This window comes from Bidens hawaiensis, unplaced genomic scaffold, assembly GCF_021521415.1.
Source record: "Bidens hawaiensis isolate Kalapana, Puna unplaced genomic scaffold, B.hawaiensis_p1.1 tig00019670_1, whole genome shotgun sequence".
In the NCBI taxonomy this organism is placed as follows: domain Eukaryota; kingdom Viridiplantae; phylum Streptophyta; class Magnoliopsida; order Asterales; family Asteraceae; genus Bidens; species Bidens hawaiensis.
In genome coordinates, this window is record NW_027492986.1 from 325,455 (window position 1) to 340,660 (window position 15,206).

Below are 15,206 nucleotides of genomic sequence, written 5' to 3' on the forward strand. Positions count from 1 at the left end.
CTGTATAAACGCATCATAATTCACATATTCATTATTAAATAACACAAGAATAGTATATACCGGTTAGGGTGTACCTGATTTTGCCGGAATCGTTACAATAAGGGTCCATGGTGGTTCATGAAAACCCTAAAGTCCCTCACAACACTTATTATTGTTATGGACTTCATATTTTACCAAAGGCTTCTTTATATGGCATACACTATTCCGAGTCTCACGATTTCTGTTATCCTTGTTCGCAGCATGGCTTCCCGTCACCTCCAACGTCGTTCGTCTAGCCACAAGATAACCTCCCAGATCACTAAGCACCTAACAACGGTTCTCCCTAATATCATGACCCAGAAGCACCATAACATCATGGCTAACGTTAACCCTCTGCCTTCAGCTCCTGTTGTGACCTATAAGAACTTTACTGATGCCAACCCTACCAATTTTGACGGAACTCAAGGTGCCACTGCTCTACTTCAGTGGTACGAAAAGATGGAGAGCGTGTTTTTCCAAATTGAGTGTCCTGATGATAAGCGAACCCGATTCACTACAGATGTTTTTGAGGAAGGTGCTCTTATATGGTGGGTCAAGGAAAAGTCGACCCGTGGTGATGAAGCTGCCATAGCCTTGCCATGGAACAAATTGAAGGATCTCATGAACCGACGATTTTGCCCCCCAAATGAACTCATGAACTTGGAAGCAGAATTCTGGAACCTCAAGCAGGAAGGTGGAGAGCACGCTGCTTACACCACCTATTTCAATGAACTTAGCGTGTTGGTGCCACACCTTGTTACCTTTACTTCGCGTGCCTCGACAAGTATATCAGAGGATTACCGAGAGAAATCCAAGACAGTGTCCTCAGCAGTTCTCCTAAAGAACTCGGTGACGCCATTAACCTTGCTGCAACCCTCACTGATAACCATGTCAAAGCTGGGACTTTGACAATGAAGGGTTTGGAGAAAAACACCGAGAAATCACCATCCGAACAAAAAGAAACTAAGCCTGAGTCATCCAAACCCTCATACACCAACTATAAACAATAAACGCAAAAACTATGCCATAACCAACACAAACTCAACCCAAACCCAAACTAACAAAAAGCCTTACACGGGAACACACCCTTTGTGTAACACGTGTAAATTCCACCATCCCACTGCCGCTCAATGCCAAAGATGTTCCAACTGTGATCGTTTTGGTCACCACACCAACACATGTCGAGCACCAATGCATATCCAACACCAACCCTTCATCCCACAACCCGTCATTCAACCACTCCAATAATCATATGCCCAACCACCCGCCTCCACTCTCCCAACCCTACGAGCCTGCTATCATTATGTTAGCCCAAATCATCTATGCAACGCATGCCTAAAACTCATTTATCAAATCCAAACCTACCCAAACCAAACCAATCAACTACAAGTATATCAAGCCCAAACCTTCCAACCACATGCCCAAGTCAATCAAGCACAAGCCGATCAAGCCCAACCAATGCAAGCCCAACCTATCCAAGCTATTCAAACCCAATTAAACCAAACCGATCAAACCCAAGCAGGTCAAACCAGTCAAGGTACGCAAGGACGCGTATACATCAAAGCCTATGATTTTCAGCTAAGAAATCATGGCACCGGTCCACACTAACCCTTTTACCCAAGGACACACCTACCCTCGAGAAGATAAACGCTGCGGACAACTTTCTTTTTCTTTTTTCATTTGTAATTTTGTCTTTGTTCTTTCCATTTGAATAATATCTTCATGTACACTAAATTTTCAATGGTATTGGTGAATTTATGTTTGCATTTGATTGATCTATTTACTATTCTCACAAAGCACGACACACATTCCATACGATAAGATTTAGTTAACTCTTGAATTAATTCAATATAACAGCCTATGACCGATTAACCCTAAATGTAAGCGTTAACAGGAACCGGGACCATGTTCATGGTTATCTAATAAAAACCATAATCACACTTTTGGCTGCCTATGACCGGTTTACTTTCAAACTGGGGCTACATAGCTATCTAATAGGAGCCTCGTATAATTGTTAAAATTTCAAAGGATTTGATATCTTAATTGCGTTTTACCAATATCTCAATGTGGACGTCCTAAAAATGCTAACATCCTTGCGTCATTGTTTTACTTTTCCTAATTCTTTGATAGTTTTCTTATAGTTATCATATGTTTTCGTGAAATTTATTCATGACCTCAAAGTTTCATGTATTTAAATTATGATGAATATTTTTCATTTACTGTAGTATCCTAACATCAAGGTTTTTCTCTTGACCCTAATCCTTTTGTTAATTTATTTCATCTTTCAACCTTCTGTTTGGATAATCTTTAATTCTAGAATTTCGTTATTTGAATTTGTTCAATTATTTCGTTGGTTATTGTTAACTCTGACATTACATTATTTATCTTAAGATTTGACCTCAAGGACTTATCCCGCTACTTTTGTTATCCTTATAGTTTATTGTTCTTGAATTAAAAGTCTTCATATAAGAATTTATTTTATCCTAACCCACACAATGGGACGGATTATGTCGACCATCCGACGATAAAGGTAATTACGGGTCGACACGTAATTATCCAAGTCCTCGCATGGAAGACATAATAAGTACGTTGTGTGCAATAACTCGGAACCTAGAATGATCTTGGAAAGACGGGACAAATGCAGTATGATAAGGGCATGGTGGATACGCCGCTGGTACATCCAATATATAAGTGTCCTTGCCATATTCCCATTTGTGGCGTCTTTCGGGTCATTCAAAGATCGACGTTGTTGGTGTATTTTGTGACCGTCGCTATGCAATTCTGACCAGCGGAACGTCACAGGCGAAGTTAGCACAACTTCGCCTTAGGCGAAGTTAGAACAACTTCGCCAACGGCGAAGTTGTAACAACTTCTGCCTTAGGCGAAGTTATCACAACTTCGCCTTAGGCGAAGTTAGCACAACTTCGCCTACTGAAGCCCAGGCCCGTAAAATGTTTGTCTATATATAGTTGTGTCTTGTTTAGTTTTAGGTATCTAGAAATCAGTGTGTGTTTGAGCAGCTTGTTTATTGAGAGAGAGTAAGAGACTAGAGTCGTGTGAGACGACCCGAGGTAGAGCTCACCTCGGGTCAGTCGTGTTTTCTGTTTTTGTTACGGTATGTAACGTGATTACTTTATATATGAATCTGCAGATTTGTTTATCCCGTTCTAGTATTTGTTTGTGTATTTGATCGTGTACGTGTTTGTGTTATTCATCTGTACACCATAAACGAGTCTAGGAGGATTCCGCACTCCTAGACCTCGTGCGAAACTCGTATCGATCGGCGACGTCCACGGGAGGACTTACAAGTGGTATCAGAGCCTTAGGCTCTTATGCTATGGTTCGAGATCTGCGTTTTGGTGTTTCTGGCACGTTTCTGTGCGTTTCTGGCCGAACAGCGCCGTAGGCGAAGTTATTGTTCATCAGGCGAAGTTGCCGTCACTGTTCGTAGGGTTTCAGCGAAGATATAAGGTCTGGCGAAGTTATGAACAGGCGAAGTTGACTTTAGGCGAAGTTGACTTCTCGGCGAAGTTATGGCCAGGCGAAGTTATGAACAGGCGAAGTTAGGAACAGGCGAAGTTATGGCCAGGCGAAGTTAGGAACAGGCGAAGTTATGGCCAGGCGAAGTTAGGGCCAGGCGAAGTTAGCAGCCAGGCGAAGTTATGGCCAGGCGAAGTTATCAGCCAGGTGAAGTTAAAAAAAAAAAAAAAAAAAAAAAAAAAAAAAATTGTTTGGAGTTTTCGTCTGTATGGCCAGGTGTACACGATTATTGTGAGACCAGAGATGTTGTTCCGTCAACGAGTGATCTTGTTATCTCTTGGTCTTACGTGTGAACAAATACGTGTCAACTCTGGATTTGGAGTTGAGGTTGTGAATGGGATATTGTTTGAAACTGGATATTGACACATATTCGGGTGTTTTTGGGCAATGAAATTGTTGTTGTTCGATACGACCAACTAAAGAAAGTCAAATTGAACTGAAGGTTTTCGTCATTACTGGATTGCGGTCAGAGCATATTATTTATGTTATTTTCAAGGCGTTCGAGAATTGGATCCTGAAACGTGATGCTTATTTATTAGAGTGAAAATTCTGGAACAAGTTGGATTTAATCGGGAACTAAAGTGTTTATGTTCTTGATCGTTATCCCTGGTGATTGAAGATGCTTCGGATTAATTAATGGTCATGTGTTAGATTCTGTCAAGGTGGTTTTGTGATGAAATTGATCACTTGATGTTGAGTAGTTGAAGATTAAACCTTATCGTATGCCGACGAGTTGGTGAAGTTGTGGAGGAAGCCCAACTTCACGTGTTGGTGAAGTCAGATGGACTCACGTGATTGGTTGAGATGATCTATTGGCACGAGGATGCATGCATTTCAAAGACCTCAATCGTTATAGTCGGAGAAGCTTACACTGAAGGGGAGATCTGATATGGAAGACGCTGGGTGATTGGTAGATTTGTGAAGCTACAGGACAGTTTCAGACACGGCTGGTTGAAGAGCAAACAGAAGATCATCAGTTAAGAGGGAGTCTGTTGGTGCATGTTTTGTAACAGATGATCTTTCGTGTTTGTTAGAATTGAGAGCAACGGTCAAAGGGGAGACTGTTGGTGCATTTTGTGACCGTCGCTATGCAATTCTGACCAGCGGATCGCCACAGGCGAAGTTAGCACAACTTCGCCTAGGCGAAGTTAGAACAACTTCGCCAACGGCGAAGTTGTAACAACTTCTCCTTAGGCGAAGTTGTAATAACTTCGCCATAGGCGAAGTTAAGAACAACTTCGCCTACTGGCCCAAGCCCAAGCCCGAGAAGATGTTTTGTCTATATATATGTGTGTCTTGTTTAGGTTTTGGATCCAGAAATTAGAGTATTGTGTGTTAAAGTTTATTTGTCAAGAGAGAGACTGAGTGTGAGAGTCGTGTGAGACGACCCGAGGTAGAGCTCACCTCGGGTCAGTCGTGTTTTCTGTTTGGTTACGGTATGTAACGTGTTTTGATTATTATATAAGAATCTGCAGATTTGATTATCCCGTTCTTGTATTTGTTCGTGTACGTGTTTATGTTCTTCATCTTGTACACCATTAACGAGTCTAGGAGGATTCCGCACTCCTAGACCTCGTGCGGATCTCGTATCGATCGGCAACGCCCCCGGGGGGACCTACAAGAAACGTGCCTCATAGACGTTTCAGCGAAGTTATTCACAACTTCGCTTGCCTCATAAGTTCGCCTCAGCGAAGTTACCCTCAACTTCGCTTACCTGATAAGTTCGCTTACCTTAAGCGAAGGTATTCTCAACTTCGCCGAGTCACACGAATTTAAGATTTTTTCCAGCGAAGTTAACACTTAAGCGAAGTTATTCTTAACTTCGCCTTTAGTACTGTTTGGACAATTTTTTGAATTTTTCGGGTTTTTGAGAAGATGTCGCAAATTAACATCTCTGAATTGGTGAAAATGGAGGTCGAAGCGGGGTCAGCCACTAAGGCCCCAAGGCTGTTAAAAGGAACCGACTTTGTTGCATGGAAGGATCGGTTTATTCAGTATATTAAATACCAGGATGCAAAGATGTGGGTGTGCATCCAGGATGGATATATTCTACCGACCATGGAATACGAAGGTCGGGATGTGATAAAGAAGTACAGCAAGATGGAGGAAGAGGAGAAGAAGATGTATGAAGCCGAAAGCAAGGCTCACGCAGCTATCACTATGGCTCTTCCACAGGAGATCCTTCATACTTTCAGAAAGTATACATCGGCTCGAGAGCTTTGGGATGCTCTTGAAAATAGATTCGAAGGGAACGTGGGTATTCGTGCCTCGAAGATTAAACTGTTGAAGACTCAGTTCTCTGTCTTCAAATATTTGAAGAACGAATCTCTGGATGATATTATCACTCGATACTATCATCTAATGACAGAGCTAAACAACTATTCGATTGCTTACAGAGAAGAGGAGATAGTTGAAAAGCTTCTCGATGCTCTCCCACCGAAGTGGGAAATGTACACAGTTCTGATGAGGGAAGACAGAGACTTTCCTAATTGTGATTTGGAGACAGCAGTAAACAAGCTCAGAACCTTTGAGCTTAATATGGTTCGTAAAGAGACACCAACAGATCAGATTCAAGACCCTGGTATGTATGGTGCCAAACTTAACTCAGGCTCAAGTTCGAAGCCTGAATCTGCTGCTTACTACTCCAAAGGAGAGTCAGGTTCAAACTCTTCTCATGAAGGAAACGTTTCAGTAAACATGAACGGTGATGTTTGCTTTGCTGCTGGAGGTTCAAGTGCTTCGAAACCTCAAACATCCAACCGTAGTTTCTCTCCCAGTGCCTCAAGCAATAACTATTCCAAGATGCCAATGAGTGTCAAATCTGCTGAAGAGCAGTTTGCAGTCTATGCATCTTTTATTGCTTCATATGAGAACTACATACAAGGGAAGATTGTGGACCCTGCTGTTTTGGATGAGGATTATGACCAGATCGATGCTGATGATCTGGAGGAGATGGATTTGCAATGGCAAATGGCCATGATAGTGAGGCGAGTCAAGCGTTTCATGAATAAGACGGGGAGAAAGTTTGTTGGTGGTAGGCCCGGATTCGACAAGTCTAAAGTGAGGTGCTATAACTGTCAACAGTATGGGCACTTTGCTAAAGAATGCAGAAACGAGAGAGTTGAACGGGGTCAAGGCCGGTCTGCACAGCCTACTGGGATTAGTAAAGAGGTCAATGCCATGTTGTCTAGAGAAGCCGGTGAATACAACTGGAACCTGCATGCGAATGAAACTGGTGAGCAGGCGAATACGGCTAAGGTAGAAAATGAAGATTGTGAGAAGATGACTGGAGAGGAGAAAGCTACTGGTGAAGAGAAAGCTTTCATGGCAGATAACGATGGTCAACCCTCCGAGGTAAGTCCTAAACCTGTTTGTACAAAATGTGAGAATTTGTCTGAGCAACTTGCGACCATAACTGATCAGTATGTTCGTTTAGATGCTGAATTTAAAAATCTTAAAGAAGATCATCATTTTACTAAGGCAAGAGAAAACAGTTATAAAGTTAAAATAAAAGCATGTGAAAAAGATGTCAAAAGCTTAAAAACTAAACTTGCTGAAAAAATTGATGTAATTGACCTAAGTTATGAGGTTTTAGAAGAAAAGACTAAACTTATTGCTGAACGTGAAAAGCAGATTGCTGACCACCAGGTGAAAGTGGTGGAACTGAACCGAAAACTCGAGCAGTTCCGAAATTCCTCAGCTATTCTTGATCACCTTGTTAGTGATCAAGGTACCTCTCCAAAGAGAGGAGGAATTGGTTATCACGAGGTTCCATCACCGTATAACCATAATTACACTTTTAACCCTAGTGTACAGAAATCTGCTGAGTTTGAAGTTCCTCAGACAGTTCCCATCAAGGTTACATATAAAGAACCAACTGTTAGTAATGGCGAAACGAGTTCGCCTGTTTCTAGTGAAAATATTCCTGTTATGAGTCCAGTCTCATCGGATTCGGATAAGTTGTCCGAATCAGGTAAGACGAAAGAGAAGGTAGTGTTACCCACTGGTGGAGATAAAAATAAATCTTCTAAAAAGAGTACTCCACTCAACCCGTATGTCCCACCTTATGTGAGACGAACGGCTGGTAACACTGCCTCTACATCCAAACCAACATTTGAAAAGAAAATGGAGTATAGGTGTTGTTTTCGATGTAATCAGGTAGGACATCTTGTTGCAGATTGCCCTCTGACGCCGAGAAACAGAGGGGTGAGGCCAAATAAAACTGAGAATAAGCATCAGTTTGATACTGCTAAAAATGAAAACTTTTCAAAATGCCAAAATGTAACTAATTCAAGTTTTCATAAAAACAAACCTCAGTTTTTCAACCAAACCACAAGATATAACACTTTCAATTCACATAGGTTTGGAAGGCATCACACTCAATCTTCAAGGAGATTTCCTAACAGGACTTACATAAATTATCCTGATGCTAACTTTGGAAAGCCAGGGTACGGGACGTATCGATCCAAGACCAATTGGTCTTGGGTCCCAAGATTCTAATTCTCTGTTTTATTGTGCAGGAACAGTTGAACAGGGCTGCCCACAGTCTTTGGATTGTAGATAGCGGCTGTTCCCGGCACATGACGGGCAACAAACACTTGTTGCAAGACTTAAAACCTGTTCAGGGAGCGAGAGTTAGTTTTGCTGGTGAAAGCGGAGGAAGAATTACTGGTAGAGGTACCGTGTCAAATGGAAGGATGACACTTGAGAATGTGAACTTTGTGGAGGAATTGAAGCACAATCTGCTGAGTGTGTCGCAGATTTGTGATAAAGATTACACTGTCCATTTCACAAAGAATGAAGCGATCGTGTTGAAGCCTGGTTTCCAGATACCAGACGAATGGATAGTAATGAAAGCTCCACGTGAAACAAATACATATGTGATGGATATGAGGTATACTGAAATGGCCACGGGAGAATCGTGTTTAATGACAAAGGCAAGCGAATCAGAATCTGAATTGTGGCACAGGAGAATGGGGCACATTCATCTTCGGAAGATGATCTTCATTGTCAAGAATGGGCTTGTGATGGGCGTTCCCTTAAAAAGTATTAACTTTGAAGACAAATGTATAGCATGCAAGAAGGGAAAGCAACACAAGAAATCCCATCTCACCAAGAAGGTCAACTCTATTGCCGGTACTCTAGAACTACTTCACATGGATCTCTTTGGTCCCGTGAATGTAAAAAGTCTAGGAGGTACTTCTTACTGCTTGGTGATCACTGATGACTACTCGCGATATTCGTGGGTATATTTTCTGAAATCGAAAGATGAGACGGCTCAAATGGTGAAGAATCTAATTACAAAAGTTGAGAACGTCATGAGTAAATCAGTTAAATACATCAGAAGTGACAATGGAACAGAGTTCAAGAACTTTGAAATGGAAATCTTCTGTCTTCAGAAAGGAATTGAACATCAATACAGCGCTCCGTATACTCCGCAACAGAATGGAGTGGCTGAAAGGAAGAACCGAACGTTAATTGAAGGAGCCAGAACTATGCTGGCAGATTCAAAACTTCCTGTGATATTTTGGGCTGAAGCATTTGCTACAGCCTGCTATGTTCTGAATAGGGTGTTAACCGTTAAGAGACTTGGTAAAACTTGCTACGAGCTTATGCATGGAAGGAAGCCCAACTTGAGCGGTCTTGAACCATTCGGGTCTCCTTGTTCGATTTTGAAGACTAATTCGAAATTTGGTGAAGTAGCCGATGAAGGAATCTTAGTCGGATATGTTGTTGGGACACCCAACAGACGGGTCTTCAATACGTCAACTTGCAAGGTGGAGGTGGTGTGTAACACCGACATTACTAGTTACCAATCGCCAAAACCAAGCAATGGACCTGCTGAGCTTTTCGACTATGTTAAGCTGTTTAAGTCATTTAACATCCCTAATTTGGAAATTTCTGAAGAAGAAGAAAGAATTGCGTCGAAGATGATACTTGATGAGGAAGAGAATCTATTGCATCGACAGCTTATTGAGAAAAGTCAACCTTCCACATCAAACACTTTTGATACCCCTGCTGCCTTGTGAGTTTATCAATCCATTTCACTCTCAGCCAGAAACAACCATTGATGAGATCTCTTCAAATTTGGAAGATAATTTGCATGTCGGTGCTGTTCCGACCACGAGAATTCACAAAGATCACCCATTGGAGAATATTATAGGTGATGTGTCATCCAGTGTACAAACCAGAAGTAGCTTGAATCAACACACCTGTGTTTATACAAGCATTAAAGAAACGGGTATAATGAACGAATGTTTGTACTCCTGCTTTATTAGCCAGATTGAACCGAAAAATTATCAAATGGCTCTTAAGGACAGCTCGTGGGTCGAGGCCATGCAAGAAGAGTTGGCTCAATTCGAGAAGATGGAAGTCTGGACTTTGGTTGAAAAACCAAGGAATGTGCATGCTATAGGCACAAAATGGGTGTTTAAGTGCAAGAGGGATGAAAAGGGGATTATCATTAGAAACAAGGCAAGGCTGGTTGTTAAAGGTTTTAATCAGCAAGAGGGTATTGATTACAATGAGGTGTTTGCTCCTGTCGCCCGGTTGGAAGCGATAAGATTGTTTTTGGCTTTTACTGCATGTAAGAGAATGAAGGTGTTTCAGCTAGATGTGAAGAGTGCGTTTTTAAATGGGAAAGTTGATGAGGTTGTGTATGTTGAGCAACCTCCGGGTTTTCCTGACCCAGATTTCCCAGATCACGTATACAAGTTGAGCAAGGCGCTGTATGGATTACATCAGGCACCTCGTGCCTGGTATTCAACGTTATGGGACTACTTGCTAGAAAATGGTTTTGAAAGGGGTTTAATTGACAGCACACTGTTCGTGAAGAGAGAAGGAAGCGACTTCCTACTAGTTCAAGTCTACGTGGATGACATCATATTTGCTGCATCAAGAGTCTCCATGTGTCAAGATTTTGAGGATGTCATGAAGAAAAGGTTCGAAATGAGTGCTATGGGTGAACTAACTTTCTTTCTAGGATTGCAGGTTGATCAGAAGAAGGACGGGATGTTCATTCATCAGACGAAGTACGTTCATGATGTGCTCAAGCGATTCAAGATGGAGGACAGTTCTCCATACGACACTCCAATCTGCGTCAATCACAAATTGGGCGCTGAATCAGATGGTGACGCAGATGTGGACCCAACTCTGTATCGGGCGATAATAGGTTCATTAATGTATTTAACTGCTTCTAGGCCTGATATAATGTTTGCTGTTTGTCTTTGTGCACGTTTTCAGGCAAATCCGAAAGAATCTCATTTGAAAGGTGCAAAGAGGATACTACGGTATCTCAAGGGCAAGCTGAAGCTAGGGTTGTGGTACCCGAAGGGAGGAGACGTGGAACTAGTTGCTTATACTGATTCTGATTATGGAGGGTGCAATCAGAGTCGGAAGTCGACAACAGGAGGATGTCAGTTTCTCGGTGGAAGATTAGTTTCCTGGCAGTGCAAGAAACAGACGTCAGTTGCAATCTCAACATGTGAAGCTGAATATATGGCAGCATCCAACTGCTGTTCACAGGTTTTGTGGATTCAGCAACAATTGCGCGACTATGGTCTGAATTTCTTACTCACTCCTATTTTAATTGATAACACTGCAGCCATCTCAGTAATTAACAATCCCGTGAAGCATAGTAAAACTAAACATATTGACATTCGTCATCATTTCATACGGGATTGTGCTGAGAAGAAACTGATTAAGATCGAAAAAGTCGATACGCTCGAAAATTTCGCTGATTTATTTACAAAAGCGTTTGATAAATCCAGATTTCAAAACCTAATTGAGCTGAACGGGATGATCAATCCCGAGTAACCATGTTTTTATTTGGGTTAAAAAAAAAAAAAAAAAAAAAAAACGTCACTATTGCTTAAAATTAGTCGGTTACCTCAGTTTGATGGACATATCCTCGGATATGTTTTGGTCCTCGTTTCTACTTGTAGAGAATGAGGATCGCCATTAACCAGACGACTGAAAGTGACTGAGGCGGTTATGATGTGTTTTCTTTCTGTCGCTGAAAATTAGTCGGTCATACTTAGTTAGAAGGACACATACTTGTATGTGGTCGGTCCAGTTGATCCATTGGATCTTCAGGATTGCCGTTTACCTGAAGACTTTGACATGATCGGGGTGACTGAAGTCAAAATTTTTTTTGGGAAATGAAATTACTTTTCAAGTCTATTACTTCGTATGAAGTAAATGTGCTATGTTTAACAGAAAATTGATCTAACCTTGGAAAATGATATATATACTGACTGTGTGTGCTTAACTGGTGAAGTTATTAGGCTTAAAAGGCTTTAGGACAATCATTGTATGTCATGGTAACTTTTTATGGTGCGTAAAAGTAGATGTGATACAAACTAATATTACTTGATTTTACGTGGAAACTCCTTAAGAGTTTTGCGTGTCTTCATATATATCTTTTCGAATGATAGGCAGAAAAGCGATTACCCAGTCATACACGAGCCCATGTGTGTTCTGATTCCCGTGAAGAAAGCGTTTCAAGACACTGCAGTGATCCAGATTCGGGACTTGCAGTAAAATTCTACTTTGAAGTCTATGTTGAAAAAAAAAAAAAAAAAAAAAAAAATTTTGAGTTATTGTAACATATTAGTGATCATAAATTCAAGACTTCTCTATCATAAGAGCAAGATGAAGAACGGGAAACAGAAGAAGAATACATACAAGTTAATCAGACACTATGGGTCGAAGTCAATTCGGGGTGACTTGGGGAAAGCCAAATACGCTTTGAGGATAGATAGGAGGCATCAATATTTCTGAGTTGTTGCCCACTTAAATTTTAAGGATTAATTGAACCTAACTCGTATCACAGAAACGATGAAAACCATCTTAAGTATATTACCTGCTTACAACCTGTCTCTATATGTCATAATACAGCTAAACACGGGTCTATGTGACAGTCACGTAGTTAGTATGATTCCTGTTAGGATCTTTTCTAAAACATAGCTGTCCCTACCAAGACTGAAATTTGATCCCTTATTTCGTTAAATTTTTATAAGTTTTTTTTCTATTTTTGTAGTTGTATTATTTTATAACTGGTTACTTAGACTTGATCATTTTTGTTTAACTCTTTATGAAACTTTCAAATGTTAAATTGCAAAATGTTCAAACTTAAAGGGTTGATTCTGAAAATATAGGCGAAGTTGTTGAATCAGACGAACTTGTGCTTAACTTCGCCTAGGCGAAGTTATCCTTAACTTCGCCTGACCAACTCTGACCCTATATAAGTTGATTTTTAAACAGTAACCATTCATAATAATATCAGCGAAATTGTTCTTTCCGGCGAACTTGCGAGAGCTCCGGCGAACTTGATTTTTATCTCCGATTTCGATCTTTGCTTCTAGTTTTTATTATCATTGAGGGTATGTGTTGTCGATATCTTTCACAAACTCGTTCGTTTCTTGATCGTTTTTACCCGGTTCGAGACCTCGGGTCGTCGGACCTTCAAAACCGAAATCTTAAAAACTTGTGTTCACGTGTGCATGGACGTCCTTTTCAACTTCACATCCTTAATATCATGTGTATTGATGTTCTTGATCGTCGGATTTAGCCGACAACACCGGAATTCCGATGTTGGAATTCTAACAGTCGCCGTTAGGGTTTAGGCGAAGTTAGGTTTTTGGCGAAGTTATCCGCAACTTCGCCTGGTGCTTAATTTCGCTTGAGGCGAAGTTATCCACAACTTCGCCTGAAGCTTAATTTCGCCTAACACTTATCTTCGCCTGAGGCGATGTTGTGATAAGGCGAAGTTATCTTCAACTTCGCCTAAATCAATTTGTTTAACAGTTACATTAGACGAACTTACAGATGAAGCGAAGTTGTTCCCAACTTCGCCTCACCTTTAATTTCGCCTATACAGTTTTAATCACAACTTCGCACATGGTATAACGCGAACTTGTGAGTTGCTTAACAGTTATCTAACTTGGTTCGTTTAGTGCAGATATGGCTGCTGTTGGCGGTGCTGGTGGTAATGACGGTGATGATCAAAGACAGTTCTTTCCAGCGCATAACCAGTACATCATGTTAGACCCAGACGCAAGTGGCGTGGAGGACTACAGGGAAATAATCTCATTTCTCCTGCGCTCAAGGATCTTCCATGCAATCACGAATACCTTGCCTATTTCACTACCTAACATTGAAGACTTTTGGCGGTCGGTAGAGTATGATTGCCGGGTTGAGCCCCTAGTGATGCAAGCAACCGTAAATGGTCATGTTGTGCAGTTCTCTTCAGAAGATATACGGTTGGCTATGCAGTTCGGAGAAGAAACGAGGGATGACCCAACGGAGTTCGTCGCTCCTTTTCGTGATGGGGCATATCTCAGGATGGGTTATTCAGGTCCGTTGGGGGACACGCAGAGGAGAAAAGGATTTTTGTTAGATCAGTGGCGCTTCCTAATGCACATCTTGATCGTGTGCATGTCTGGGAGGAAGGCAGGAACTGATGGAATGGGCGCGACGATGCAGTCTGCCATGACTGCCCTGACTTACAACAGAAGATATTCATTTAGTCAGCTGATATTTTACGAGATTGATCGTCAGAGGAGGGCTGTGGCGCGTGAGCGATTTATTATGTATCCTCGATTCTTACAAATGATTCTCAATCATGTGGCTCAGTTGCTACCTCAGAGACGCCCTATTAGATACGTTGAATGTGTGACGAAGCGTATCCTTGCTCAGTGTCGCACTTCTAGCGCACGAAGCAAGCCTGAGCTGCGTCCCAGGCATACTCCACTGTTCGGGTATCGTGTCAATCCGGAGTATGTTCCTGCTGGTGGGGACGAGTTCAGAGACCCAAGACCACAACAGGCGGCAGCACCTCATGCTGTATCAGCTGCGCCTGCTGTGCCTGCTGCTGAAGACGTCGACCTTGATGCTGCTTTTAGCGGCCAAGGAATGTTTGATATGGATGTCTCGGGTTCTCAGGCCATGGATGTTACTAGAGCAGTTACTTCGGTAGCTGACTCCGATCTTGATGAGACATTTGCTGAAGCTAGACGATTGATGGTGTCTAGGGAGAGAACGATTGGGAAGAGGATGAGAAAGGTTGATGACGATGTAGAGGAGGATGATGAAGAAGAAGCAGTTCAACTAGTGCTCAGACGTTCAAGAAGAGAACGGACAGGTATGGGTTCGGGAGCTGGAGAAACTTCAAGGCTGGTACGTTTTGCTCCACCTGCCTTGTCTGGTATGTCTCTTATTCCTTCTACAGCACAGGTTACTGGCGTCCAGACGTCGACTCCAACAATTGTGTCTCTACCACCTCAATCGCTTACTCCATCGGTGGTAGTAGCACGATTTGTTGAGTCCACGGTCACTACTACTGCAGGGTTACCAAGTGTACCACCTGCGGTCACTTCTGCTGCTGATGTCCCGCCAACTCCAACGCCTACTTCAGACTCCGAAAGGATAGCTTCACTAGAGAGGATTGTAGCTGAGGAGTCCAAGACCATTCAAAGCCTAGTGGAAGCAAACCAACTACAGGCCTCCCTCCTGGTCGAGCATGGGAAGATCATAGACGCTATGAAAGCGTTCTTGGCATCTCAGGGGGAGATGAGCTGTAGGGGAGATGAGTTGAGGACAAAACGGAGAGAAGATCATGACGATGATCCCAATGCACCGGAAGGTGC

At 42.0% G+C, this 15,206-nt stretch overlaps 1 protein-coding gene across 1 annotated transcript; it reads left to right on the top strand.

Annotated features, from left to right (window-relative positions):
• Positions 1–354: 354 nt before the first annotated feature.
• Positions 355–927, top strand: LOC143558914 (uncharacterized). The gene has a single exon (XM_077047651.1). It carries the CDS (start codon positions 355–357, stop codon positions 925–927), a length of 573 nt encoding a protein of 190 aa, XP_076903766.1.
• Positions 928–15,206: the final 14,279 nt, after the last annotated feature.